Consider the following 27,041-nt stretch of genomic DNA (forward strand, 5'->3'; position numbering starts at 1 on the left):
GTTTCTCAACCTCTCCTCTTGGGTGTCTCACTGGGTCCTTATAATCAACACATCCCAAGATGACCCCAACTCCTCCCTCAGTCCACAAATCCAAACAAGCACCAGGTTCTGCTGAGTCTATATCCTGTCTTTAACTTGTAACATTGTATTCTTACCATTCACTCTGCAATCATTCCAATCCATGCCATCCTCATCATTTGCTCTCTTGCAACTGCTTCCTGAATTGTCTCCTAGTATCTCTCCCTCCCCTTGCAACCCTTTGCAGCCAGTCTAATCTTTAAAAACATAAATTTGGCCAGGTGCAGTGGCTCATGCCTGCAATCCAAGCACTTTGGGAGGCCAAGGCAGGTGGATCATGAGGTCAGGAGTTCAAGACCAGCCTAGCCAAGATGGTGAAATCCTGTCTCTACTAAAAATACAAAAATTAGCCAGGCATAGTGGTGGGTACCTATAATCCCAGCTATTCAGGAGGCTGAGGCAGAGAATTGCTTGAACCCAGGAGGCAGAGGTTGCAGTGAGCCACAATTGTACCGTTGCACTCCAGCCTGAGCAACAGAGCAAGAATCTGTCCAAAAAAAAAAAAAAAATCACAAATTTGACAAGATTATTTTCCTGATTCAAGTACTTTTGCCACTTTGCCAAAAAGTCTTTAACTCATTAAAGCCTGTAGGTTGCCACAGGATCTGCCCAACTCTTCTCTCCATCCCTCCTCACCCTGGGCCTCTCACCTTTTCCTTTTCTTTCTTTCTTTTTTCTTTTTTTTGCAGGGCAGCAGGGTGGACAGCCTCTCACTCTGTCACTCAGGCTGGAGTGCAATGGTGCAATCACAGCTCACTGCAGCCTCAACCTCCTGAGCTCAAGCAATTCTCCTGCCTCAGCCTCCTAAGTAGCTGGAACCACAGGTGTGTGCCACTACACCTGGCTAACTTTATTTTTATTTTTTGTAAAGACAGGTTCTCCCTATGTAGCTCAAGCCAATCTTGAACTCCTGGCCTCAAGCAATCCTCCTGCCTTGGCCTCCCAAAGTGCTGGGAATACAGGCATGAGCTACCTCACCCAGTTTGCACCTCCTCCCTTATCTTACTCCAGCCATCCTGGTACTATAATGGTCTATGCATTTTAAGCCTTCTCTAAGAAAGCCTGCCATACCCTGAAACCATAAGATTATTCTTTCATATTTTCTATTAATGGTTTTTCTGATTTTGATTTATCATTTTGATATATGTGAAAATTATTTGTGGGAGGGGGCATAAGCAATGCATCTAATGTATGTTTGTCCATTTGAATACTTAACGTTTCCAGCACCATTTATTGAATAGTGCTGATTTTTTTTTACATGCAATACTTTTATTTTAGACATGAGAGGAAAGCTATTTCAGAATCTAGTAATTTAAAGCAAGCAGCTGTATACAGATAGCAAAAGAAGTAACATTTTGTTACAGCTTAACACAAGGCATCCAACACAAACAGGCATGAGACAATGCATATTTATGTAGCATTAAAACCAGATGAATAACATATTGTGGGGCAGAAGGAGGAATGGAGGGGAAAAATGAAAATGAAAGACCAATGTGTTTCAATGCTTCCAATGTATGGTGCTAAATTTCCCATTTGATAGCACATCCAGGGGCTTCAAATGTAGTGCATTACAGTGAGAATGTTAATGGAAAATCTTATCTGTATACCTGCCTAATGCTAAGTGAGATCAAAATACATTTTCATACATCTTCTTTCAGTGGTAAATCAGTTTGAACATCTTGTGAAGTTATTGTTTAATAAGTTACTTAACTCAGGCTTTATGCTCTCTAGATATAAACAATAAATTGTTTTCCTCTTATAATAAAGTATGCTGCATGTTTTATTAAAAGAATATGCAATCGTTATCAATATTAAAGGTTTTAAAATTCATAAATATAATGCCACAGTTAACAAAGCATTAAGTATTTAAACAAGGACTTAATATATTAAAACGCCATCACTAGTAAAATATAAGTATTTAGGCATTAAAACTGAACATTAGAATTTTTGAACTATATAAACTCAGCATTAATGCTTTGAAAGAGTTATTGTTAAGCAACAGATATTGCAAAACAGACTTTTCAGACATAGCTCTCTAATAAGTTCTTAAAGGGATTGTTTGATATTATATAGCACAAGTGTGATTCAATAAATGTGGCACTACAAAATTTCCTAAGACTGAATGTTTTAACCTTAAATATATAATAGCACAAATTAATTTTAGTTTCTTGTATTATTTTCACATTTACTTTTATGTGATACATTAGAACACATTACCTCATACAGATTGTAAGATATTCACACAAAATGGTTTCTTTTTTTAACCTCAATATTTGAAGACCAAACCATACTATGTATTATGGTACTGCTCATTTTGACCTAGCACTTCAGCTACATTATCTTTGGTAAATATTTTAATGATTGCCTTGTTTTCCTCTTGTAAGATTAATCATAGGTGGTTCATTAATGATAATATGTATGTGTTTAAGATTTAATATTACTCAAAACACTTCTAGGTCATATTTTACCAAGATGAGATTAAATCAGTTTCAGAGAGAAATGAGCTGTATCAGGATCACATATAGAATGAAAATAAAACAGAAAATTTTGGAATGTGAACAGGAAAAAAATACAATCATAAAAGTACTAGTTCTGAAATTTTCTACTATAATTATACAAGATAACAAATCACCATGCTGAGGATATTTTCTTTCATATGTATATCAGCATTCTATTTCCTCTGTGAAATTCTGCATACTCGATGGGTAGTCATTTAGTACACAGGGACATTAAAATATTTATGACGTGGCTCCTGCAGTAGATCCGCCTGCTCAATTGCTTTAAGGACATTTTTCTTGGATGTTTCCTGAACTTCCCCTCCCAAAAGAAACTCATCCAAAATAAAATAAGCCTTCTCAAAATTAAAGATGATATCTAGTTCACAGACACTGACAAAATACTTGTCAAGTAATTCCACGTAACGATGAATTATTTCCAGGGTAATTAGTTCATTGTCCTGATCCTCAATAGCACAGCAAAACTACAGACTAGCATATCTTTTGTAAACAATCTTCAGATCTCCCCACTCAAGGAAGCTGCACATTTTAGGTTTCCGTGCTAAAATGGTCTGAACAAGTTCTCTGGTGATCTTTTTCTTCTCTTTGTCTGATAGTGGGACATACCGTTTTTGCAGTTGAAACTTTCCCTGACGACTAAAAAGTAACATAAATTGCATGGCGGCCGCGGGCTGTGGGCGCGGCGGAGCTTGGCCGGGGGCGGCGGCTAAGGGAAAGTCCCTGTCGCCTTGCTGAGGAAAAGAAGCTGTGGTGCTGTCTAAACAGTGCTGATTTTTAGTGCTATTTGCTTCTCAGTCTAAGCTCCTTGGGTCAGTTTCTAAGCTATTATTTTCCATTTATCTATTTTTTTTCTAACAGCAATAGCATCATTTCAGTTATAATGCTCAAAATGTTCACGGCTATTTTTGGTCCTTGCACTTGCCAATTAACTAGGATTAGCTTGTAAATTTCTGATAAGAATTCTGCTTGGCCGGGCGCGGTGGCTCAAGCCTATAATCCCAGCATTTTGGGAGGCCGAGGCGGGTGGATCACGAGGTCAACAGATCGAGACCATCCTGGTCAACATGGTGAAACCCCGTCTCTACTAAAAATGCAAAAAATTAGCTGGGCATGGTGGCGCGTGCCTGTAATCCCAGCTACTCAGGAGGCTGAGGCAGGAGAATTGCCTGAACCCAGGAGGAGGAGGTTGCGGTGAGCCGAGATCTCGCCATTGCACTCCAGCCTGGGTAACAAGAGCGAAACTCCGTCTCAAAAAAAAAAAAAGAATTCTGCTGTGATTTTTGCTGGAAGATGTCAATAAAAAGTCAGTAATCCCCTTCAGTGAATAATATAAGAGAATGAGAACTAGCAACTCTAACTTCATTGAAACTAGAAGAAATAGAAACTGTAAACCACGAAGTATGTGAAGGAGTTTCCAGAGCAGCAAAGTTCAAGCAGTATTGCATGTGGGAAGAAGCAGGCACGGGATATTGATTTCCACAAATCTCAGAATGAGCCAGCAAAGTCGGTATCTTCAAGGTGAGAGGACACTCTTAGAGGAACAAAAGCACAAGTCCCGGCTTCTTTTAACACCAATGCAATCAGAATGCCTGAACTGGAAGAAAGAATGTCTATGGACCTGGTTTGGTTCCAAAGAAGAAGAAGAGGCTAAATGAAGAAACTCACGGGTAAGCTGGATATATAACTACCTACCAAAAATCTACTGCAAACATGTTATTCTTTTTATTCTCTCTCTCTTTGAGACGGAGTCTTGCACTCTTGACTAAGTTGGAGTACACTGGTGCAATCCCAGCTCACTGCAACCTCCGCCTCCTGGGTTTACATGATTCTTCTGCTCAGCCTCCCAAGTAGCTGGGATTACAGGTGCACACCACCACATCTGGCTAATGTTTTGTATTTTTAGTAGAGATGGGGTTTCACTATGTTGGCCAGACTGGTCTCAAACTCCTGACCTCGTGATCCACCCACCTCGGCCTCCCAAAGTGCTGGGATTAGAGGCATGAGCCACTGCGCCTGGTCGCAAACATGTTATTCTTAAAGATGAAATCTCAGAAGTATTTTATTTGAAGAAAGTAATAAGGATGACATTACCACTTTCATATTCAACATTTTAAAGGAAACTATAGCCAGCTTGATAAGGCAAGAAAAAGAAAAAAGTCTTAAGAATTGGAAAACAGACTTTTTCTGTCAAAAGTAGAATTAGGGAGGAAGAGAGAATACACCAGATTTATCTAATCTTTGCTTCTACTTTTTAGGCAATTTCCTCACAATTACCATCAGTATCAAAGTAATGTTATCAACAACTACTTATATTTAACTATGGGTTTAACTTATTTCTCTGCTTGCTATTTTTTTACATTCCACTTATCTCTTTCTTAAATTAATATTTTATATTATTAGACTACATCCTTGGATAATTATTAATAAATGTTCTGGGGCTGGGCGCGGTGGCTCAAGCCTGTAATCCCAGCACTTTGGGAGGCCGAGGTGGGTGGATCATGAGGTCAAGAGATCGAGACCATCCTGGTCAAAGTGGTGAAACCCCATCTCTACTAAAGATACAAAAAATTAGCTGGGCATGGTGGTGCGTGCCTGTAATCCCAGCTACTCAGGAGGCTGAGGCAGGAGAATTGCCTGAACCCAGGAGGCAGATGTTGCAGTGAGCCGAGATCGCGCCATTGCACTCCAGCCTGGGTAACGAGCGAAACTCCATCTCAAAAAATAAAAAATAATAAATGTTCTGAAAGTTCTTATATTTGTTTTCACTCTTGAATGATAGATTTGTTGGTACATAATTCTGAATTTAAGATAATCTCCCTTGGAACTTTGCTCTAATTAATTTTAGTATCAAATGTCACTAATGAAGACTCTGTTACTAATTAGAACTTTTCCTTTGCTAGATAATCTATGCTCTTTATAATCTTTTAGGATTTTTTCTTTGACTTTGAGGACTTGAAATTTTATCAGAAAATATCTAATGTGTGGATTTCCTTTTAGAAATTAATTAAAAATTAATTAATGTACTTTCAAAGCCAGTCTCAGTGTTACATGCCTATAATACCAGCTGCTCAGGAGGCTGAGGGGGGAGGATAGTTTGAGCCCAGAAGTTCAAGACCAGCCTGGGCAATATAGTAAGATTCCACATCAAGTTAAAAACAAACAACAAAAAAGGGGGGGCACTTTCAATCAGAAGATTCAAATTTTTGTTTAGCTCTTGAAAATGGTTTTTAAATTTATGGGATAGACCCTCTTTCATTCAAGTAGAGGTTACGGGCTTCAGAAAGCAGCAGTGAACTCTGGCTCCCACCAGAGTAGACATAACTTTCCACATGGCCTTGGGTTTCAGCCACGATATCCACTTAACAGCTTTGGTGGCAACAACTGTAGCATCAGAATTTGATAAGATCACTTTCCTGCTTCAAGCACTTCAAGCCCACCACAGCGGGCACTGCAGCACCAAGGGAGGTCCTGAGGTCTTTCCACCTGAAAGCAGCTTGTTCTGCTCATTAGAACAAGTGGGAATTCTGGAACTGCTATTCAAATCTCAAATAGTAAAGCCAGATCCCCATGCTTCAGCCCACTAAGCTACAGTATATAAAAAGACAAAAAACAATACTTAAAATGTTCATTTATCTCAGGAGGTGTGTTAGTTTCATTTGGCTGTTTTAACAGATGGACAAAAACTCAGTGGGTTTTTTGTTTGTTTGCTTGCTTGCTTGTGAGACAGTCTCACTCTTCTCACCCAGGTTGGAGTGCAAGGGTGCGATCTAGGCTCACTACAACTTCCACCTATGGGGGTTCAAGCCATTCTCCTGCCTCAGCCTCCAGAGTAGCTGGGATTACAGGTGCACACCACCACACTCAGCTAATTTTTGTATTTTTTTTTTTTTTTTTTTTTTAGTAGAGTCAGGGTTTCACCACATTGGCCAGGCTGGTCTTGAACTCCTGACCTCAGGTGATCTGCCCGCCTTGGCCTCTCAAAGTGCTGGGATTACAGGCATGAGCCATAGCACTTGGCTTCAGTGGCTGTTTTAACACAAATTTATGATCTTCTATGGGTCAGAAGTCTAATGGTCTCACTGGACTAAATTCAAGGCACTGGCAGGGCTGCAGTCCTAACTGGAGGGTCTAGGGAGCATGCTTTCTCATCTTTTCTAGCTTCTCGAGGCTGCCCACATTCTTTGGCTCCTGGTCACCTTTCTCTATCTTCAAACCTAACAACATTGCATCTCTCTAACCATTCTTCCCTCATCCCATCTCCCTCTGACCATGGCAGGAAAGTTTCTCTGTTTTTAAAGAACAATGTGATTAGACTCGGCCCAACTTTACTTCTTATTCCCAAATTCTCCAACAAAGAATTTGAGAAATGGATTCTGAAACTCATGTTAACAAAGTTTATGAATGACATTTTTTTTTGAGATGGTCTTACTCTATTGCCCAGGCTGGAGTGCAGGGGTGTGATCTCAGCTCACTGAAACCCCTGTCTCCCAGGTTCAAGTGATTCTCCTGCCTCAGCCTCTAGAATAGCTGGGACTACACATGCATGCCACCACACTTGGCTAAATTTTTTTGCATTTTTAGTAGAGATGGGGTTTCACCATGTTGGCTAGACTGGTCTCGAACTCCTGGCCTCAGGTGATCTACCCACCTCAGCCTCCCAAAGTACTGGGATTACGGCATGAGCCACCATGCCCAGCCTTGAATGACTTATATTTTTAGGCCTTATGTATAGGATTTTGTAGACCGCAAGGTCAAGATTAGGATGAGACATGTGAAACACCTGGGGTTTAAAACTCAAGAAGGTGTTCACATTCAGGATCAGCACTCACAAACCCCAAGAGTTAATGCCTCGTCACTTGACCCTAGTCCTGGCCGGATACACAATAAACCTGTGCATAAATCATTAATAAAGAAATAGTGTTACTCTTACTCTGAGAGCATGATGCAAGCTATTCAAATAGCAGACTCAGGCATCACATATCACCAATGAAGTGACACTGTACAAGTAAGTTTTAGGAAAATATGTGCTTTACCTTAAGTGATAGATGCCTTCCATGGAAACATTATAGACCCAAATATTGCTGAGCCAAACATACACCTCTGCAGTCTAGGGCTAGTGTTAGCCAAGTAGGCTATAACAAATTAAATTGCAAGACTAATAATAGCTAGTAATTTAAAAGCAAGAAAAGCAATTGAAAACAAAATCAACTCAGCACTACGCCGATAACAAAGTGCCCTTGTGGAGTGCCAATGAGATCTATTCATGTGCATAACCAGTAGGCATGTCACAAGATTGGCAAGTTTAATAAGAAGCCAGACTCAGACCAGACTCAGCTGTGGCTCACGCCTGTAATCCCAACACTTTGGGAGGCTGAGGCAGATGGATCATGAGGTCAGGAGTTTGAGACCAGCCTGGCTAACATGGCAAAACCCTATCTCCACTAAAAATACAAAAAATTAGCGAGGTGTGGTGGCAGGTGCCTGTAATCCCAGCTACTTAGGAGGTTGAGGCAGGAGAATCACTTGAATCTGGGAGGTGGAGGTTGCAGTGAGCCAAGATCGTGCCATTCCACTCCAGACTGGGTGACAAAGTGAGACTCTGTCTCAACAACAACAACAAAAAGAAGCCAGACTCAGCAATGGGATACTGAATATGAACCTTAGTAATGCATTATTATAATTTTTGAACACAAAATTATACTTTACTATTTAGTAAGTAGTAAATAATTAGTAACTATTAGTAATTACCAAATAATAATTTAGTATTTAGTAACTATTAGTATTAGTAACTATATTAATAACTATTAGTATTAGCAACTATTTGTAACTATTAGTAACTAATTACTAAATACTAAAGACTCCTCAGTTGCCATAAAAATTAAAGTTTTTAATTCTGTATTATGTCGCCATAAGAAAAGAGGAGAATCACTTTGCTGCCAAAAAGGATCCTCAAGGTTTATATACTAGGCTGGGCGTGGTGGCTCATGCCTGTAATCCCAGCACTGTGGGAGGCCAAGGCAGGTGGATCACCTGAAGTAAAACGTTCAAGACCAGCCTGGCCAACACGGCTAAAACTCATCTCTACTAAATATTCAAAAAGTAGCTGGGTGTGGTGTCAGGCACCTGTAATCCCAGCTACTTGGGAGGCTGAGGCAGGAGAGTCACTTGAACCTAGGAGGCAAAGGTTGCAGTGAGCCAAGATTGTGCCACTGCACTCCAGCCTGGGTGACAAAAAAAAAACTTTGTCTCAAAATATGCAAAAATAAGGTATGCTAGTTGACTACTGACTATCCTTTGACAAGATGAGGTAAAGGTGAAAATGGAAAGGGTGAATAAAATTTGGAGTGCACAATTCAGTGGTGTCTGGCATACATTTATGCCCTTTAGCTATCATTCAATTCTTATCTCCCCTCCTATTTCCCCATTCCCATCCCTACCGCCAGCCCTAAACAAGCACTAGATTAATTTCTGTTCTAGAGATTTCTCTATTCTGCATTTCCATATAAATAGGATTACATAATATGTGACCTTTTAAAACTGGCTTCTTTCACTTAGCATAATATATCCAGGAACATCCATGTTGTAATATTTATCAGTATTACATTTTTAATGCCTAAATAATACTTCACTGTGGGCAGGTGTGGTGCCTCACATCTGTAATCCCAGCACTTTGAGAGGCCAAGGCAGGTGGATTACGAGGTCAGGAGCTAGAGACCAGTTTGGCCAACATAGTAAAACCGCATCTCTACTAAAAATACATAAAAGCAGCTGGTTGTGGTGGTGTGCACGTTAATCACAGCTACTCAGGAGGCTGAGGCAAGAGAATTTCTTGAACCTGGGAGGCAGAGGTTATAGTGAGCTGAGATTTCACCATTGCAGTCCAGCCAGTGTGACAGTAAAACAGGCAGGATGCAGTAGCTCAACCTGTAATCCCAGTACTTTGGAAGGCCAAGGCAGGCAGATCTCCTGAGGTTGGTGTAAGGTTTTTAAACTGACTGTACCATGGGCTGTACCATGGTTAGGCCATGGTGACCTCTATGACCCACATATACCCTCTGGATGGCCTCCTGGAGCCAGAGAATCTGAAGTAACAGAAAAATCACAAAAAGAAGGAAAATGGCTGCTCCTGCAGAGCCCAATTAACCAACCTTGCAACATTCCACCATTGTTCCTGTCTAAATCATTCCTGCTTTAACTGATAACCCAACCTTGTGACATTGGACTTTGTGATACCCACCCCCAGCAACACCTCCTGGCTTAAAAAAAAAAAAACCCACCTGTACCCCACAGAAAAACTCTTTTATTTCCTAAAAAAATTCAACAAAAACACCTCAAATATCTCATACCAACAGACTGCTGCTCTTCTTCACAGGCATGGGCCACCACCCTCAGCTAATATTTTGTATTTTTAGTAGAGACAGGTTTCACCATGCTGGCCAGGCTGGTCTCAAATCCCATCCTTATATGACTTCCTAAAAAGATAGGAAGGAACTAAAACATAAGACATTCAATAGCTTTCTTATAATAACCACCAAGAAATGTAATGGGGAAAGATCCCACTAACATAAAATACATATAAACAATTTAAACAAGAAAAGTTTGAGATAAAAGACAAGGTGGAGAAAAAGTGTTCAGATACATATATAACCACCTTTTTATATAAAGCAGCCAATTACAAATCAGTAAGAGAGGACTGTCATTATAAAAAGTCGTGGGAGGAGGAGTTGGATGCTATTTCACAGTTGCCAGCAAGAGAAATACCAGGAAAGAAGGAGATAATGAAGTGGCAGATTTAGTATTTATGTGAAACTATATAGTCATCCATCAGTAAATAAGGGGATCGTTTACAGGAACCCCACATATGCCAAAATTCATACACACTCAAGTCCTTCCCTAAGAAACTCAGTATAGGAAAAGTCAGTCCTTCCTATACGTGGATTTCACATCCCACAAATACTGTACTTTCCATCGACCTTTGGTTGAAAAATTTTTAGGTATAAGTGGATCCACTCAGTTAAAATCCACACTATTGAAGGGTCAATTGTAGTTAAAAGAAACCCCTATAGGACCAATCTCCTCAACTCTACTTCTGTTTTGGGAAGATGGAGTGGAAGAATGTTGAGATCTCTTCTCTTCCTCTACAAAAGAAGTAAAAAATCTAATTTTTTTTTTTTTAGACAGAGTTTCGCTCTTGTTGCCCAGGCTGAAGTGCAATGGTGAAATCTCAGCTCACTGCAACCTCCACCTCCCAGGTTTAAGTGAGTCTCCTGCCTCAGCCTCCCAAGTAGCTGGAATTATATGCATGAGCCACCATACCAGCTAATTTTTTGTATTTAGTGGAGGTAGGGTTTCACCATGGTGACCAGGCTGGTCTCGAACTCCTTACCTCAGGTGATCAACCCACCTTGGCCTCCCGAAGGGCTGGGATTACACCCGTGAGCCATTGTACCCAGTCTTAAAATATGCATTTTTAAAAATAGAGATGGGGTGGGGCACTCTGGCTCATGCCTGTAATCTTAGCATTTTGAGACTTTGAGGTGGGCAGATCACCCTAAGGTCAGGAGTTCAATACCAGCCTGGCCAACATGGTGAAACCCTGTCTCTAGGAAAAATACAATTAGCTGGGCATAATAGTGCATGCCTATAATCCCAGCTACTCAGGAGGCTGAGGCAGGAGAATTGCTTGAACCCAGGAGGCAGAGGTTAGCTGAGATTGCACCACTGCACTCCAGCCTGGGCAACAGAGTGAGACTCCATCTCAAAAAATACAATACAATATAATACAATGCAGTACAATACAATACAATAAAAATAGAGATAGGATCTTGCTCTGTTGCCCAGACTAATTTCCAACTTCTAAGCTCAAATGATCCTCCCACTATGTCTCCCAAAATGCTGGGATTATAGGTGTGACCCACCATGCCTGGCCCAAAATGTGCATTCTAAGATCATCATCAAGAGGTATAGTTTTTTGTACCTCTGCAGTTCTCAAAGTATGGTTTCTAGAGCAGTCAGCAATGGGAAGTTGGAAATGAAATTATCTGCTTCCTCCCACACCTGCAGAATTAGAAACTCTGCAGAGAGGAGTAGCCAGCTGCGTTCTCAAGCCCAGCTGATTCTGAGTTATGCTAACCTTTGAGAACAGCTGTCATAGGGAAATAATTTTTCTGTAATGTGTTTTAGAAATTTAGCTAAGTAGTCTGTGTGTTTGAATCCTGGTTACAGATATTAAATCATATTTAAAGGCTAATAGGTTACATTCTAAAAATTAAGTCTTTAATGCATTCCATTTCCATGTCTCATTAAGTAAAAGATTCACAGAGGTGAATCAAGGAATAGGTGGTTCCTCCAATGGTTTGTTTTGTTGATTTGGTGGTGTTCTAAAGAAAGGCTGGGCATGGTGGCTCACACCTGTAATCAAAGCACTTTGGGAGGCCGAGGTAACCAGATCAAAGTCAGGAGTTTGAGAGAAGTACGGCCAATATGGTGAAACTCCATCTCTACTAAGAATACAAAAAAAAAAAAAAAACTAGGCGATCATGGTGGTGTGCACCTGTTGTCCCAGCTACTCAGGAGGCTAAGGCAGGAGAATCACTTGAACCCAGGAGGCAGAGGTTGCAGTGAGCCAAGATGGCACCACTGCACTCCATCCTGGACAATAGAGGGAGATTCCATCTCAAAAAGAAAAAAGAAAAGAAAAAGGGAGCACAGAAGGGCCAACAGCAAAGGGAACATATACACAAATTCCCATGTCCTGCAGGAAGAACACAGTTGTTTAGGATCCCTCCACAATTCCCCGACTGCTTCCAACCACTTCTGTCTCTCTCCTCATGAACCCTGTAGTTTCCCCTGGATCCATGAACCAAGAAATCACAGCTACAAGTCTTAGAGCTGTGAAGTGGATTTTCCAGGAAGATATTCACAAAGGTTGCCATGGTAACACTTCCTCTTTTTTTTTTTTCTCTCCATTGGAACTTCCATTTTCACCATCAGAATAAAGAGAGACAGTGAAAGGGCATTTAGAATGATGGTGTCTGTCTGGAATGATCATGGAAATGGTTGTGCCTGGGTCATACAGCGAGTGGTCAAGAATTAATAGCTCTAAGTACCTGCCAGCAGATTTGCAGTAATTATTCCCTCTTACAGATTTAGAGCTCTAGAACCCTAAGAACTCTGGTCCTCCTCACTTTATAGATAGAGGAACTGAGGCTCTGAGAAAAAAAATGACAAGCCCGTAAGGTGCCAGTGAGAGGCAGGACCAGCAACAGAACGTGGCCACCTGATTTGGAGCCTAGGGCTTTGTCACCGCAACCTGCCTCCCTACAGCCTCTGCTTCCTGCAGTAATAGCTAGATGGAACATGGAAAGTGCTCAAGTCTCATGAACACACTGTAAATGGTAGCATTTGACTAGCCTTCCCTACTCACACACACATACTTGCTTGATGTAAAACAAGTTACAAAATTCTTCAAAATACTTCTCAGTTCATGCGTCATCTTAATACATAGATGGGCATGAGCATGACCTCCTGTTTGTGAACCACGAGAGATTTGCTCTGTTTTGGTTCTCAGTGCCTTCAGAGCAAGTCAGTGGGAAAGCCCCTCCTCACTTCCCCTCTCCCTTCCTTTCGAACCCAGAAGCTGAGAACTCATTTTTCTCAGTCAGTCATTTTCGCAGCCTAGTCTATGAAGAATGTCACTATGTGATAAAATCCTCACCAAACCTTGGCAAAATGAGAAAGAAGCACGATGCAGCAAGTTTTTCAAAAAGCCATGTTTCTGAAGTTTAAAGGACTGTCCTTCATTCGAAATTAAGTCCTTCCTCCTTTGTATGTATGTTAAAATAACATATTTAAAAATGAAATGATAGAAACAGATGATGGAAGACACTTAATTAAATGGCAAAACAAAAGTTAGCCATTGTGTATTTGTTAACATTCTTAATATTTCTAATCCATGAGACTCATGTGTCTATGAGAACAGGGCCAGGTGCAGTGGCTCACGCCTGTAATCCCAGCACTTTGGGAGTCTGAGGCAGGTGGATCACCTGAGGTTGGGAGTTCAAGATCAGCCTGGCCAACAAGGTAAAACCCTGTCTCTGCCAAAAATACAAAAATTAGCTGGGAATAGAGGCACATGTCTGTAATCCCAGCTACTTGGGAATCTGAGGCAGGAGAATCACTAGAACCTGGGAGGCAGAGGTTTCAATGAGCCAAGATCATGCACTGCACTCCAGCCTGGGTGACAGAACAGAACTCTGTCTCAAAAAAATACAAACAATGGGGCCGGGTGCGGTGGCTCACACCTATAATCCCAGCACTTTGGGAGGCAGAGGCAAGTGGATCACGAAGTCAAGAGATCGAGACCATCCTGGTCAACAAGGTGAAACCCCGTCTCTACTAAAAATGCAAAAATTAGCTGGGCATGGTGGTGCACACCTGTAGTCTCACCTACTTGGGAAGCTGAGGCAAGAGAATTGCTTAAACAGGAGGTGGAAATTGTGGTGAGCCGAGATCATGCCATTGCACTGCAGTCTGGGTAACAACAGCGAAACTCCGTCTCAAAAAAAAAAAAAAATACAAACAATGTCTATGGGAACAATATCTTTAAGCCACTGCTCTTCAAAAATGTGCTTTTTACCCATATGTGAAGAGCCAGTTTTTTCTTTCCAATTAGTTGTGCAGTAACATTATTACAAAATATAATGAAAAGGATTAATAAAAAAAAACAAGAAAGCAAAATGCTGCCTGAATTTTGTGGTAATGTCAGATTGCTATAAAAGCTCCCCAATCTGCCCAATGTCTGCATTGTCTTACTGCAGACTATGGTTAGACAGTTGGGAAACCAGCCCCCGTGCGTAGGACACATCTGCAGTACATGAAGTTAGAACATCATGCCCTTTGTAATGCCAGGCTCTGGAGGGATGTGATGAGAAAAGGTGTTTCATGGCCCAATCCATTTAGAAAATGCTGAGAAAATAATGCAGAAATGTCAGAGCCAGTCATCTGGTGATATGGGGAGTAATATGCAATCTTTTTTGAATTTATTTGACTGTAAAACCATCACTCCTATTTTTGGTAGTTTTTCTCTTTCATGTCTTTCTCTTAACTCTCATGTTTCATAAATTGCAGTTTGGGAAACCACCATGCACTGAAACATAGCAGCTGCCTGTTTTCTGGGAGATAATATTGAAGGCATACCTCCTTGGCCAACTTGGCATTTAGAATACTGAGATGGGCCACACTGCAATCCGTGGAGGTGTCTGTGTGCCCACATCTCTTCCTACAACTTTACTTCATCAGGAAGCAAAACTAACCCAGTGTTTTCCTCTCCCTTATGCCAGTTGATTTCACTTCTAACCTTGCCTCCTTTCTCTAACCTGCATTCCTGGTTCCAATGAAAGCTCCCATGTTGGCCAGGCATAGTGGCTCATGCCTGTAATCCCAGCACTTTGAGAGGCTTGAGATGGGCAGATTGCCTGAGGTTGGGAGTTCGAGACAAGCCTGACCAATAGGGAGAAACCCCATCTCTACTAAAAATACAAAATTAGCCAGGCGTGTGGTGCATGCCTGTAATCCCAGCTACTTGGGAGGCTGAGGCAGGAGAATCACTTGAGCCCAGGAGGCAGAGGTTGCAGCGAGTGGGATCATGTTGCCCACTCCAGCCTGGGCAACAAAAGCGAGATTCCATCTCAAAAAACAAAAAACAAAAACAAAAACAAAAAAAAACTCCTGTGCCTTGCTACCTTTCTCCTTTCTCCAATTCAGCTCACCCAGCCCCTTCCTACAATTGACGTCCCTTGCCCTTTCCTGTTGTCCACATGAATTTACCATTTGCCTGTCAGTAGAAGTCATCTTCATCCTTTAAATCCTTCCTTTACACTGCTGCCAAAGTCAGTGGTCTAAAGCCACGCCGTTTCTAGCCACACCATGCAAGGCTTAAAACTTTACCCTACCATCCAGGTACAGGGTCCTTTTGACACCCAAGAACATAGTGTCCCTCTTCTGCCCTGTGCCTGCCAACCCTGAACCATCCCCCATCACCATTGTGTGGTTACACCCTGTGAACCCTTTGTGTCTCATCTTCCCCCAAGGAATAGGATAGCAGCTAATGGGGCAATAAGATAAAACAAGGAAAGAAGAAGGTGGGGCATTTTGAGATCAGGCTTCCCAGCTCTGTTTCTGGATCAGCCCAGGTTTCTGTAAAGGTGAAGCATCGTGGGAGGGAGGGAGAAAGAAGTGTGTGGCTTCTAGTTCCAGCTTGGAGTTGGACAGAGGAGGCAGTCAGTGAGAAGGGGCAATATGGAGTGGAGGAGTCCTTGGGAAGGATGTACTGACTAGAGTCATTAAAAAAAAGGAGATACTTCACATCCTAAACTTCACATCCACACACAGCATGATAGTACGTCTTCTGTGCAAGACTATGTGTACTTAGTCACCCAAATTCTCACTTACTGGCCACACAAAGATGCTTCGGAAACTAAAGTACAATTTGAAATAATTTTTTAAAAACTCCTTACTACCTCAGCCAGGTACGATGGCTCACACCTGTAATCCCAGCACTTGGGAGGCTGAGGCAGGTGTATCATGAGGTCAAGAGTTCAAGACAAGCCCGACCAAGATGGTAAAACTCCATCTCTATGAAAAATACAAAAAACTAGCCAGGCATGGTAGTGTGCACCTGTAATTCCAGCTACTCTGGCAGCTGAGGCAGGAGAATTGCTTGAGCCTTGGAGGCAGAGGTTGTGGTGAGCAGAGATCACACCACTGCACTCCAGCCTGGGTGACAGCAAGACTCCATCTCAAAAAAAAAAAAAGAACGTACTACCTCATGTAGGCCTTTATTTCTACTTCTTGACCTAACTTCCACAGTACTCCATGGGTTTCTGGGGCATATAAGATGTTTCATTCTGTACTTTAGTATTTAGGGTATATGTACTTCCTTACATATACCTCTCCAGATGTGATCAGATGCCTGATTCATCTTGCAAATCAAGATGACACCAGGAAGTGTCACCTGGTAGTAGGAATAGCCATTGTCTTATTGAATGAATTAGTGCTATATATTCCTACAACTTTTCAGCTTGAAACTTGCATTTGCCCACAAAATTCTATTTCAGACTCATCCTTGCTGCTTTTGCAAATAAATGCAGTTGACAGAATCATTTGCAAATGAAGCAGCGTTATCTTACACAGTAAACACTCATCTCAGAGGTGAACAAATCCAGAATGCTTTCTCTCTTCAGGATGCAAGATGTCTTAGTTTTGGTGATTGTTTTACTTTGTTTCCCTTGATGTCTTCTTGTTTACTTACAGGCCACTATTGGCAAGATATGTGCGTCTATGGCCCTGGGGATTTAAAGTGGCTGTATGAATCCTCTAGCATGTTCGCTAACAAGTTGGAGTTGGAGACCTACCCACTTACTGTGGAATGCCTAGAACTGAGGATTCGAGAGAAAACTCTGAACCAGAGCGAAGTCCCTGTAAAACCAGACTGGTATTTGCTCCAAGAGTAAGAACTACTTCAAAGAAAATATAAAGTATCAACAATAAAAAAAACTAATAACCCTTATTTTGGAATATGTGTCCTACTTTCCTCATGGATCTTGCCTAGGACACGTGGCAGACCTGGGGACCACCTCTGAGCCTGCGGGAAGAACATCCCAGGTCACTGTGAACATGGAAGGCGTGAAAGTTCAACTGACTGCAGTTGGCACCTTAGCCATGAGTGGCTTTTTTTTTTTTTGAGACGAAGTTTCACTATTGTTACCCAGGCTGGAGTGCAATGGCATGATCTTGGCTCACCGCAACCTCTGCCTTCTGGGTTCAAGCAAATCTCCTGCCTCAGCCTCCCGAGTAGCTGAGACTACAGGCGCACGCCACCATGCCCAGCTAATTTTTGTATTTTTAGTAGAGACGGGCTTTCACCTCATTGACCAGGATAATCTCAATCTCGTGACCTCGTGATCCACCCACCTCAGCCTCCCAAAGTGCTGGCCACTGTGAGCCACCGTGCCCAGCCGAGTAACTGTTTCTTAACTCCTAATGTAAGTCCTACTCATTATAACCCATTCTAATCACAGTCTTAAATATTGTTATGTGTTTTGTAAAATGCCCTAATTAAGGAGTGTCCCTTCAGAAATTAGTGGTTTTCCCTCTCTTCCTTATTGAGAGAGGGATCCAGCTTTTTTGTTTGTTTTTAAGACAGGGGCTCACTTTGTCACCCATGCTAGAGTGCAGTGGCATGACCTCACCTCACTGCAGCCTCGACCTCCTGGGCTCAAGCCATCCACCCACTTCAGTCCCCCAAGTAGCTGGGACTACATACAGGTGCATGCCATCATGCCCTGCTAATTTTTTGGTACTTTTTTGTAGAGATGGGGTCTCGCCATGTGGCCTAGCTAGGCTGTCAGCTGTTTGATATGTAAGTAAGGACAGAAAGTCACCTTAAAGCAGAGTAGTTCTTCTTGCTGTGCCAAGAACCACTAAATGATTGAACACTTATGTAAGTATAGAGCCACGAGCCTTAGTATTCTGGGGAAAAGGTTTAATTAAGCTCTTTGAATTTTGAGAGCTTTGTGAAAATTGGCCTCCAAGAAGAAGGCAGGGGAACACTGTCTTCCTGGGGCTCGAGCCTGTTTGTAAAAGATAATCTGCTAGCAGAATGTAACCCTCAGCCATTACTTTGCCTTAAAAACCTAACTTGCCTTAAAAACCTAACATATTTATAGCAGCATTACTCACAATAGCCAAAAGGTGGAAGCAACCCAAATGGACAGACAAATGGATAAACAGAATGTGGTGCACGTACATTTGATAGAAAATGATTCATCCTGAAAAAGAATTCTGACATATGCCACGACATGGATGAACCTTGAAAACATTGTTACGTGCAATAAGCCAGACATTAAAGATCACATATTATATGGTTCCATTTATATGAAATGTCCAGAATAAATCTATAGAGACAGAATGGTGGCTGCCAGGGGATGAGAGGAGAAAGGGAATGGGGAGTTATTGTTCAATGGGTACAAAGTTTCAGTTTGAAAAGTTCTGGAGATGGATGGTGGTGATGGTAGCCAACAACATCAATATACTTAATGCCACTGAACTGTCCATTAAATCAATAAAGATGCTCATCAATAGAGAAGGGACTGATTTTTAAATTTGCGTGATAAACCTTACCCATGTTTCCTGTGCTTTTCATAGTCACCTCCCCATAACTTGCCTCCCTCAATTTCCTTTGAGATGAAGGTCACAGGTGTTAAAGCCTGAGTTCTAAGCCACCTCTATGAGAGTCACTCATTTTTCCCTGGGTATCTTCTGGGTCTGGGTATGTACACATGTTAACAATTGTCAGCTTTTCTCTCGTTAATCTGTTTTCCATTATGGTGGGGGAGGGCACTAAAAACTACGAAGGGTATAGGAAAAAAATTTTTTTCTAACCTACAGAACTGTCAGAGGACTTCAGCCCTAGCAGTGATTCCAAATGAGAAGGCCAGTCTTTATTGCTGATCCTATTTAAAATATTTTCAAAAAGATGACATGATGATTTGACAGTGAAAAGGGTACAGAAAACAAATCAGCAGGGCCGAAATTTGACTCTAGTGGAGCCCATATTTGTTTTAAAGAAATGACCACAAATCCATGTTTTCTTGCATATTCATTGTAAAGAAATGACCAGTTTATTTCATTTATAACAATCTTGTGTGTAAATAAGTATTATTTTTCATTGTTATTTATTATTTTTGAGACAGAGTCTTTGCTCTGCCACCCAGGCTGGAGTGCAATGGTGCAATCTCGGCTCACTGCAACCTCCGCCTCCTGGGTTCAAGTGATTCTCCTGCCTCTCCTCCCAAGTAGCTGGGACTACAGGCACTGCCACCACACCCAGCTAATTTTTTGTATTTTTAGCAAAGACAGGGTTTTGCCATGTTGCCCAGGCTGGTTTTGAACTCCTGAGCTCAGGCAGTCTGCCTGCCTTGGCCACCCAAAGTGCTGGGATTACAGGTGTGAGCCATTGTGCCTGGTCAGTGTGATTTTTTAAAAAAAGTGTCTAAATGAAGCAAGAGCAGGGGTTGGCCAGATAAATAGTTCTGCCTCTGAAGGCCATCCTATCTTTGTCCCAGCGATTTGCCTCTCCCATTGTAGTGCAAAAGCAGCCAAAAGGGCAACCAGTGAGCTTGGCTACCTCTCATTAAGCATTATTTAAATCCAAGGTGGTTGGATTTGGACCATGAGCTATAGTTTGCAAATCCCTGGTCTAAAAGGGCCCCTTTAAAATTTTTAAAATAAAAATTATAAATAGTTAAAAAAAGTATTGTCATAGTTTAATTGGCAAGGTTTTATATTTCTTAGTGGTACAAGAAATTATGGAACTTACATTTAGTAGAATTTTAGATTGAATGACATACAGTGTGTATGTCCATAAGGGGCATAGCATCACACAATAAGGCTTGATGAAAATGAATAGAAGTTAGCAGTTAGATAATGATTCTAAGGTTTTGGGCAGCATTGTTAAACTCAGTTTGGTGGAGCAGCATATAACATGGCATGCAGAACTTGATGAAGCTTATTAAGAAGATCTGGATTTAGGGTGTGATGAGGGAGCTCAGGACAAAATAAAAGCATCAGCATACATTCATATGTTTAAAAGGCTCCTGGTGGTATGAGCTCACAAGGGGAGCTCCTGATCTGCAGGTTGCAAAGATCCATGGGGGAAGTGTGGTTTCATGAGTGGGGTTGTACCACTCACACTCACCACTTCCCTTGGCTGGGAGCAGGGGTTCCTTTGGCTCCAGGCTGTTCCCAATTGGGTCATCACCCCACCCTTTTCTTTGTTCTCTGTGGGTCAAGTTGTTTTCCTAATCAGTCCCAATGCAAGAACCTGGGATATTTCAGTTGAAGGTGCTAAATTCACTTGCCACTTTCATTCCGCTCCATGAGCACTGCAGCTGCTTCTAATCAGCTATCTTGGCCCCTCTGCCTTTGAAGTGACTTTCTAAAGGCAAAACTGACCATGCCAATCCTATGCTTAAAATTCTTTCATTGTCTCCTAATTTTAATAAAACCCAAATTCTTTACAGTGACCTAAAATCCCTGCCTAAACTTACTTATGACTACCACACTAGCCATGTATTTGCAACAGGGAACAGTATCAACCTCCAAGGAGGTGAAAATTGGTTCTGGAGGAATAGAGAGGGGATAAGTCTTACTTTTTCCAATGTGTAAGGAACAGGCATACAGCATATATAATAAATATGGAATTAAAATTTTATAGAGGGGAACAATTAGAAAAAGAGTGTGAAAAAAATTGAGAATCCACCTAACCTAATCTCAGGGCTACCATGTTGCTAGGGGCTACCGTATTGCGTAGCACTGGTCTTACCTATAAGACCTGTAAGACCAGTGCTACGCAATACGGTAGCCCCAGCAACGTGTGGCTACTGAACGCTTGCAATGTACCTAGTGCAAAAGGAAAAGTAAAGTTTTAATTTTGCTTAATAGAAATTCAATAGCCATATGTGGCTAGTGGCTGTGATATCAGACAGCACAGCTCTACACACATGCTATCTGTATCTATCCATGCTATAGTCAGGATACTTTGCTAGAAATAACAAAAATTCAGAGTGGATTACACCTAAGTCCAGATAAGAGAGAATCCAGGGTTGGCTAATTCAACAGCTTCGAAGCCATTATCATGGATCCAGGGTCTTTCCATCTTCCTTCACTGCCATCCCAGGTGCATCAGCACTACCCTAAGATTGTTTTCCTGACAGTCACAATATGTCTGCCACAGTATCAGGCATCACATCTAAAACTAATGCTCAGTATGAGACTGCAGCTGTCTCTTTTTTTGTTCCTCCTTTGAAAAATGAGATAAAACATCACCTCACATCTTGTTAGCCAGAATTTTATCAGATGTCTTCACTGATCACTGGCAAAAAGAATGGGATTACTACACATGACTCAGATGCTATGAGAGCCATTCCCTGGAGCTGAATATAGTGCTGGTCCCCATAACATATGGCTAGAGGAGGAAGGCTTATCAAGCCAGGCCTTGTAGGAAAGTAGGGACTTGCACAGCTTGTATTAAGGAGGGAAGAGTGAAAGCAGAACTTCACCCTCTGTTCTAGGTAGAACTAAGCTGAATTAGTTCAGAATATCCCTGTGTCAGTGGTTTTCAGAGTGTTGTTATCCAGAAACTTTTTAGAGAATTGAAAATCATCAGGTTCCACCCAAAACTTATTGAATCAAACTCAGGATGGTGCCCAAGAATCTGTGTTTCAACAAGCCTTCTAGGAGATTCTGATACACTCTAGTTTGAAAACATTGCCCTATTCCAGTGGTTTTCAATTGTGTGTGTGTGTGTGGGGGGGCATTTTTGTCCCTAGGGAACATTTGGCAATGTCTAGAGAAATTTTGGTTGTCACAATAAAGTGCAGGGTGCCTCTGGCATCTAGCAGTAGAGGTCAGGACAACATGCAAGACAGTCTCCCACGGCAAAGATGCGTCCAGCCCCAAATGGCAATAGTGCCAAGGTTGAGAAACCATGGGGCAGAAGAAGCTCCTTTACAGTGGCTTCAGCCCACCTGGCTCTCAACCCAGGTTTCAGGTCTTTGAACCTGGTTAGCGCAAAGATTAGCATCTGTCAAGCACCTTCAGAGCAGAAGAGATGTCAGATTGCCTTTGCCCAGAGTCTGATCAACTTCCTTCTAAGCAATCAGCCTTCTAGTGGTCAACTCAGATCAGTCCCTAGGGTCACTTAAGTATCAAAATACAATGATTATTTCAGGACAAAAAAAAAAAATCTTATAAGGAACACAGTCAATATACACATTGGCTGGCTTTTATGAGGGCCTAATTCCTCTATCTTAGAAACTTGACAGGTTGTTTGGATCAAGCAAACCTTTTCCATGCTTTTTTGTTGTTTTGTTTTTGTTGTTTTTGAGACAGAATTTCACTTTGTTGCCCAAGCTGGTGTGCAATGGTACAATCTCAGCTCACTTCAACTTCTGCCTCCTGGGTTCAAGCAATTCTCCTGCCCCAGCCTCCTGAGTAGTTGGGATTATAGGCATGTGCCACCATACCCAGCTAATTTTTGTATTTTTAGTAAAGACAGGGTTTCTCCATGTTGGTCAGGCTGATATCAATCTCCCAACCTCAGCTGATCCTCCCGCCTCAGCCTCCCAAAGTGCTGGAATTACAGGTGTGAGCCACCACACCCAGCCTGATGCTTAGGAATCTTTCTGATCAACTGAGTCTCTACCACCACCTCTAGCTGTCTCTCATGGGGCCAGGAAATGGAGATCAAGCATCCAGTTCTAACATTTTCTAGACAAGACAGAAGCAAGGAACCTTAAATTGCCTATGGATATAATTTCTAAGAGAGTTTGAAGTTACAGAAAGCAGCAAATCATATCACAGTAGGCAATGCCACAATCAGTTCAGCTCAAACCCACCTCATATTAAACCTATTTTCCGAGGGTTTTGTAGCACAGCTTGTTCTACCATGATCACCACATGAGCTCTTCTGACACTTACCTAATATAACACACTTCCAGGAACAGATGTGCTGGTGAAGTTTATTTACATTAATGTTCTCTTATGTCAATCACATGTAAGCCCTGGGTGCTAGTTTTCATATACAGAATCCAGTACCTTCCTGGGAGAACTACTTTTTTCCCTAAACAAAAGAAGACACAATTAATATGATAACTGGGGAGCTTCATGAACATCTTGCTTCACTTTGGGGTGTCATCTGGAATTTCTGAGTAAACTGTATCCAGCGGCTGCCAGTGGCAATTCATGAGGGAGTCGTAGAGTTCTTCACTTTTCACCATAAACTCTTGGTTTGATTCCTCAATATTCAAATGAAGATGTGGATCTGCAGAAGTCAATAATGGATATGAAAGAAATAGAGTTTTACAGAACACATATTAGAAAGTTTTTAGAAAGCATTTGCAGGAAGTACTGCAGATAGTAAAGGTTAAAATTCTTAAATTGTATATTTCCTTTCAGTTAGACTTGAAAATAGAAATTTAAGCTATAAAAGTAGTAGTATTGGCCAGGCATGGTGGCTCACATGTAATCCCAGCACTTTGGGAGGCAGAGGTGGGTGGATCACCAGAAGTCAGGAGTTCAAGATCAGCCTGGCCAACATGGTCTCTACTAAAAATACAAAAATTAGCTGGGCATGGTGGCAGATGGCTGTAATCCCAGCTACTCAGGAGGCTGAGACAGAAGAACAGATTGAACCAGGGAGTCAAATGTTGCAGTGAGCTGAGATTGCACCACTGCACTCCAGCCTGGAGACAAAGTGAGACTCTGTATCAAAAATAAAAAATTTAAAAAAGTAGTAGAATCAACAGACTTAATGAGCATCTGACCTCGACAGAAGAGATGGTGAAAAAGAAAAATGGACAGACTTGAGATGCTTAAGAGATGGATTCAACTTAGGAGGAAAGAAGAAAAGGAAGGTCAAGAACCACTGCCATGTTCCTGGCATGAGCCAGGTAGATACAATGCTAAACAGTGAGCCAAGCCAAGGGCCCCGAGGACAGGGGTTTATAAAAATAAACATGCTACTTTACCTGCTCAGTTAACAGATTCATGTTAGTGAATAAATTTTACATAGCAACTAATTCAGAAACACAGGATGACTTGGCCTTCTATCTCTGAAACATGGAACATTATGAGGAGGTGGTATTATGTTATAGCAAATGTATTAGACCTGGATTTTCAGCCCAAGTTGCCAGGCTTCCAGAGCTTGCCAAGGCTTTCAAGGTCATTAATTTTTTTTAATGTAACCTGTCTTTTTCCTCTCCTTGTACTGAATGTAATGGAAGAAGCCTTTTGTGTTTTCCTTTGTAATTTTTCCAAGCCTCAGTTCCTTGAGGATCATAATTTGCTTCCTAACACTCATATAAGTTCACACTATTCATCTGTAGTGCAATGGGACTAAATCTTGGCCCCACAAAATTCTTCTGTTAAAAGCCTAAACCCCACAATGTGAAGGCATTTGGAGATGAGGACCGGGAGGTTAGATGAGGTCATATGGGTTGGTTGCTGGTATGATAGAAGTAGTGCCCCTATAAAAAGAGAGCAGGCTGAGCACAGCAGTTCACACCTGTAACCCCAATACTTTGGGAAGCTAAGGCCAGCGGATCACTTACATCTTGGAATTTGAGATCAGCCTGGGCAACATACTGAGATCCCATCATCACAAAATATAAAAATAAATTTTAAAAGAAGATAAAGCAGAGAACTTGCTCACATTCTCTCCTACAAGGCATGCAAAAAGAGGTCAAGTGTGGAAACAGGAAGAAGGCTGACTGTCTGCAAGCCAAGAAGAGAGCCCTCACCAGAAATCAAATTAGCCTGGATATTGGATTTCCATCCTCCAGAACTGCAAGAAGATAAATTTCTGTTTAAACCACCCATGCTGTGGTATTTTGCTATAGTAGCCCCAGAAGACTAATGCAGTACCCTTCTATATTTATCATTTTGGAACCAAAATGGTCAAATCAGCATTAGGCATCATATAAATTTCATGAGCTACTTCTCATTTTTCTTCACTGGAATCACTTGTGACTGTGTTGTCTGATTCTTAAACTTTAGAGCTTCCCAACCTTTCTGAACCATCTTTCCCTTGAGGATATCTGATCATAAAAGTAGAAGTTTCCCTTTTTTCCCCCCAAAACATTCTGAAATTTTCTTAATACACTTCTGCCCCCAGTTCCTTTCCTTCACCATTGTTACAGGCAGTTGTTTGCTAAAGGGTCCCTGACCGCATGCCCCTAGTGGGGAGAGAGGTGTCAGAATCATGTGCTTATGAGCATGCTCTCTACTTAACCCACAGCCAAGAGAACAGATGAGGTGTGGTTAGCTCAAAACCCTGGGTGATATGATCTCCGCCCTTCCAGTGATGTTGACCAAAACTATAATAGAAGCCTATACAGGACAAACTAATTATGTCTTCCCTAAACCTGTGCATCTTTTAAACCAATGCTGTCCAACACTAGCCACATGTGGCTATTGAGTGTTTGAGCATTGCTAGCCTTGACTAAGATGTGATGTAAGGATAAAATACACACCACATTGAAAGCAGAATGGTGGTTGCCAGAAAGAAGGGAGAGTGAGGAGTTACTGTTAATTCATGAATACGGAGTTTGAGGTTATAAAATGAAGAGTTCTGGAGATGAATAATGATGGTTACACAAAACTATGAATGTACTTAATACCACTGATACATTTAAAAGTCTATTGCTTCTCAGCCTTTTGGCTAAGACCAAATGTGATACATTGACAAGTCAAGATGATACATTTTATGTTATGCATATTTCACCACAATTTAAAACATTTTTAAATCTGCTTTAAGGTAAAATCTGAATAGCCCTCAAAATAAGGATCCCCCACAATCTGCAGGTGAGGGGGCGGCCATAAAAGAAAAAATATAGAAAAAATATACACTGTATTTCAAAGACTTGATGTAAAATGAAAGTGATTTTTATATTGATTGCATGTTGGAATAATACCTTGGATATTGTCTTAGATTGGGCTGCTAACAACATATCAGAGACTGAGTAGTTTATAACAACACACAGTTATTTCTCACAGTTTTAGAAGCCAGAAGTCCAAGATCAAGATGTCAGCATGGTTGGGTTCTGGTGAGGACCCTCTTCTGGGCTGCACACTGCCCAGAAGTCATATCTTCACATGGGAGAGGGCAGAGAGAGGAATCAAGCTCTCTTGTGACTCTTGTAAGGTTACCAATTCCATTCATGAGGACTCTACCCTGATGACCTCACCTAATCCTAATCACCTCTCTAAAGACCCACATCCTAAAACTATCACATTGGGTGTGAGGGTTTCAACATATGAATTTGGCAAGGGAAAAGAACTCAAATTCAGTCCATCACAGATATTAGGTTAAGTAAGAAACATTATTGGGCCAGGCATGGTGGCTCACGCCTGTAATCCCAGCACTTTGGGAGGCCGAGGCAGGTAGATCTCACTAGGTCAAGAGGTCAAGACCATCCTGGTCAACATGGTGAAACCCCGTCTCTACTAAAAATACAAAAAATTAGCTGGGCATGGTGGTGTGTGCCTGTAATACCAGCTACTCAGGAGGCTGAGGCAGGAGAATTGCCTGAATCCAGGAGGTGGAGGTTGCGGTGAGCCGAGATCGTGCCATTGCACTCCAGCCTGGGTAACAAGAGTGAAACTCCGTCTCAAAAGAAAAAAAAAAAAGAAAGAAAGAAAGAAACATTATTAATTTCATCAGTCTCCTGAGTTGGTTCTTTAATTTGGCTACTAAACAATTTTAAACTACCTACATAAATAGCTTTGTGTTTCACATTATCTATTCTTTAACTTCTAAATGTTTCAAACTGACAGAAAAAAACTATACTTATTTATCATGTGCAACATTTTTTGTTTTTTTGCTTT

The 27,041-nt window shown here is 41.4% G+C and overlaps 1 protein-coding gene, 1 long non-coding RNA gene and 1 pseudogene across 14 annotated transcripts in view; 1 reads left to right on the top strand and 2 right to left on the bottom strand.

The window, feature by feature from the left end:
• The window catches only part of LOC144576540 (putative uncharacterized protein C6orf52), a 132,121-nt gene that overhangs the window by 78,348 nt on the left and 26,732 nt on the right, over positions 1 to 27,041 (bottom strand). For 2 of the 11 annotated variants that reach the window (XM_078368457.1, XM_078368458.1), the window contains one exon: positions 23,163 to 23,478. The exons of 8 other annotated variants lie outside the window; for them this stretch is intronic. In XM_078368457.1, coding sequence (XP_078224583.1) covers positions 23,336 to 23,478 — 143 coding nt within the window. In that variant the 3' untranslated portion in view covers positions 23,163 to 23,335. Of the gene's footprint in view, positions 1 to 23,162; positions 23,479 to 26,801; positions 26,824 to 27,041 lie in introns of those variants that run through there. One more of the 11 variants, XR_013533832.1, reaches the window with a different exon arrangement.
• Positions 767 to 18,734, top strand: LOC144582051 (uncharacterized). Of its 2 annotated transcripts, none has more exons than XR_013533841.1 (2): positions 767 to 902; positions 16,908 to 18,734. It is a non-coding gene; the product is annotated as an uncharacterized LOC144582051 (long non-coding RNA). The 2 variants fall into 2 exon arrangements; XR_013533839.1 differs by lacking the exon at positions 767 to 902 and adding an exon at positions 4,127 to 4,261.
• On the bottom strand, positions 2,792 to 23,480 carry LOC128931716 (AP-1 complex subunit sigma-2 pseudogene; annotated as a pseudogene). The gene is made up of 2 exons (XR_008480573.2): positions 23,136 to 23,480; positions 2,792 to 10,066 (listed from the first exon to the last, which is right to left on the bottom strand). The product of XR_008480573.2 is annotated as an AP-1 complex subunit sigma-2 pseudogene (transcript).

The sequence above is a fragment of the Callithrix jacchus genome, chromosome 4 (assembly GCF_049354715.1).
Source record: "Callithrix jacchus isolate 240 chromosome 4, calJac240_pri, whole genome shotgun sequence".
NCBI classification, from domain to species: domain Eukaryota; kingdom Metazoa; phylum Chordata; class Mammalia; order Primates; family Cebidae; genus Callithrix; species Callithrix jacchus.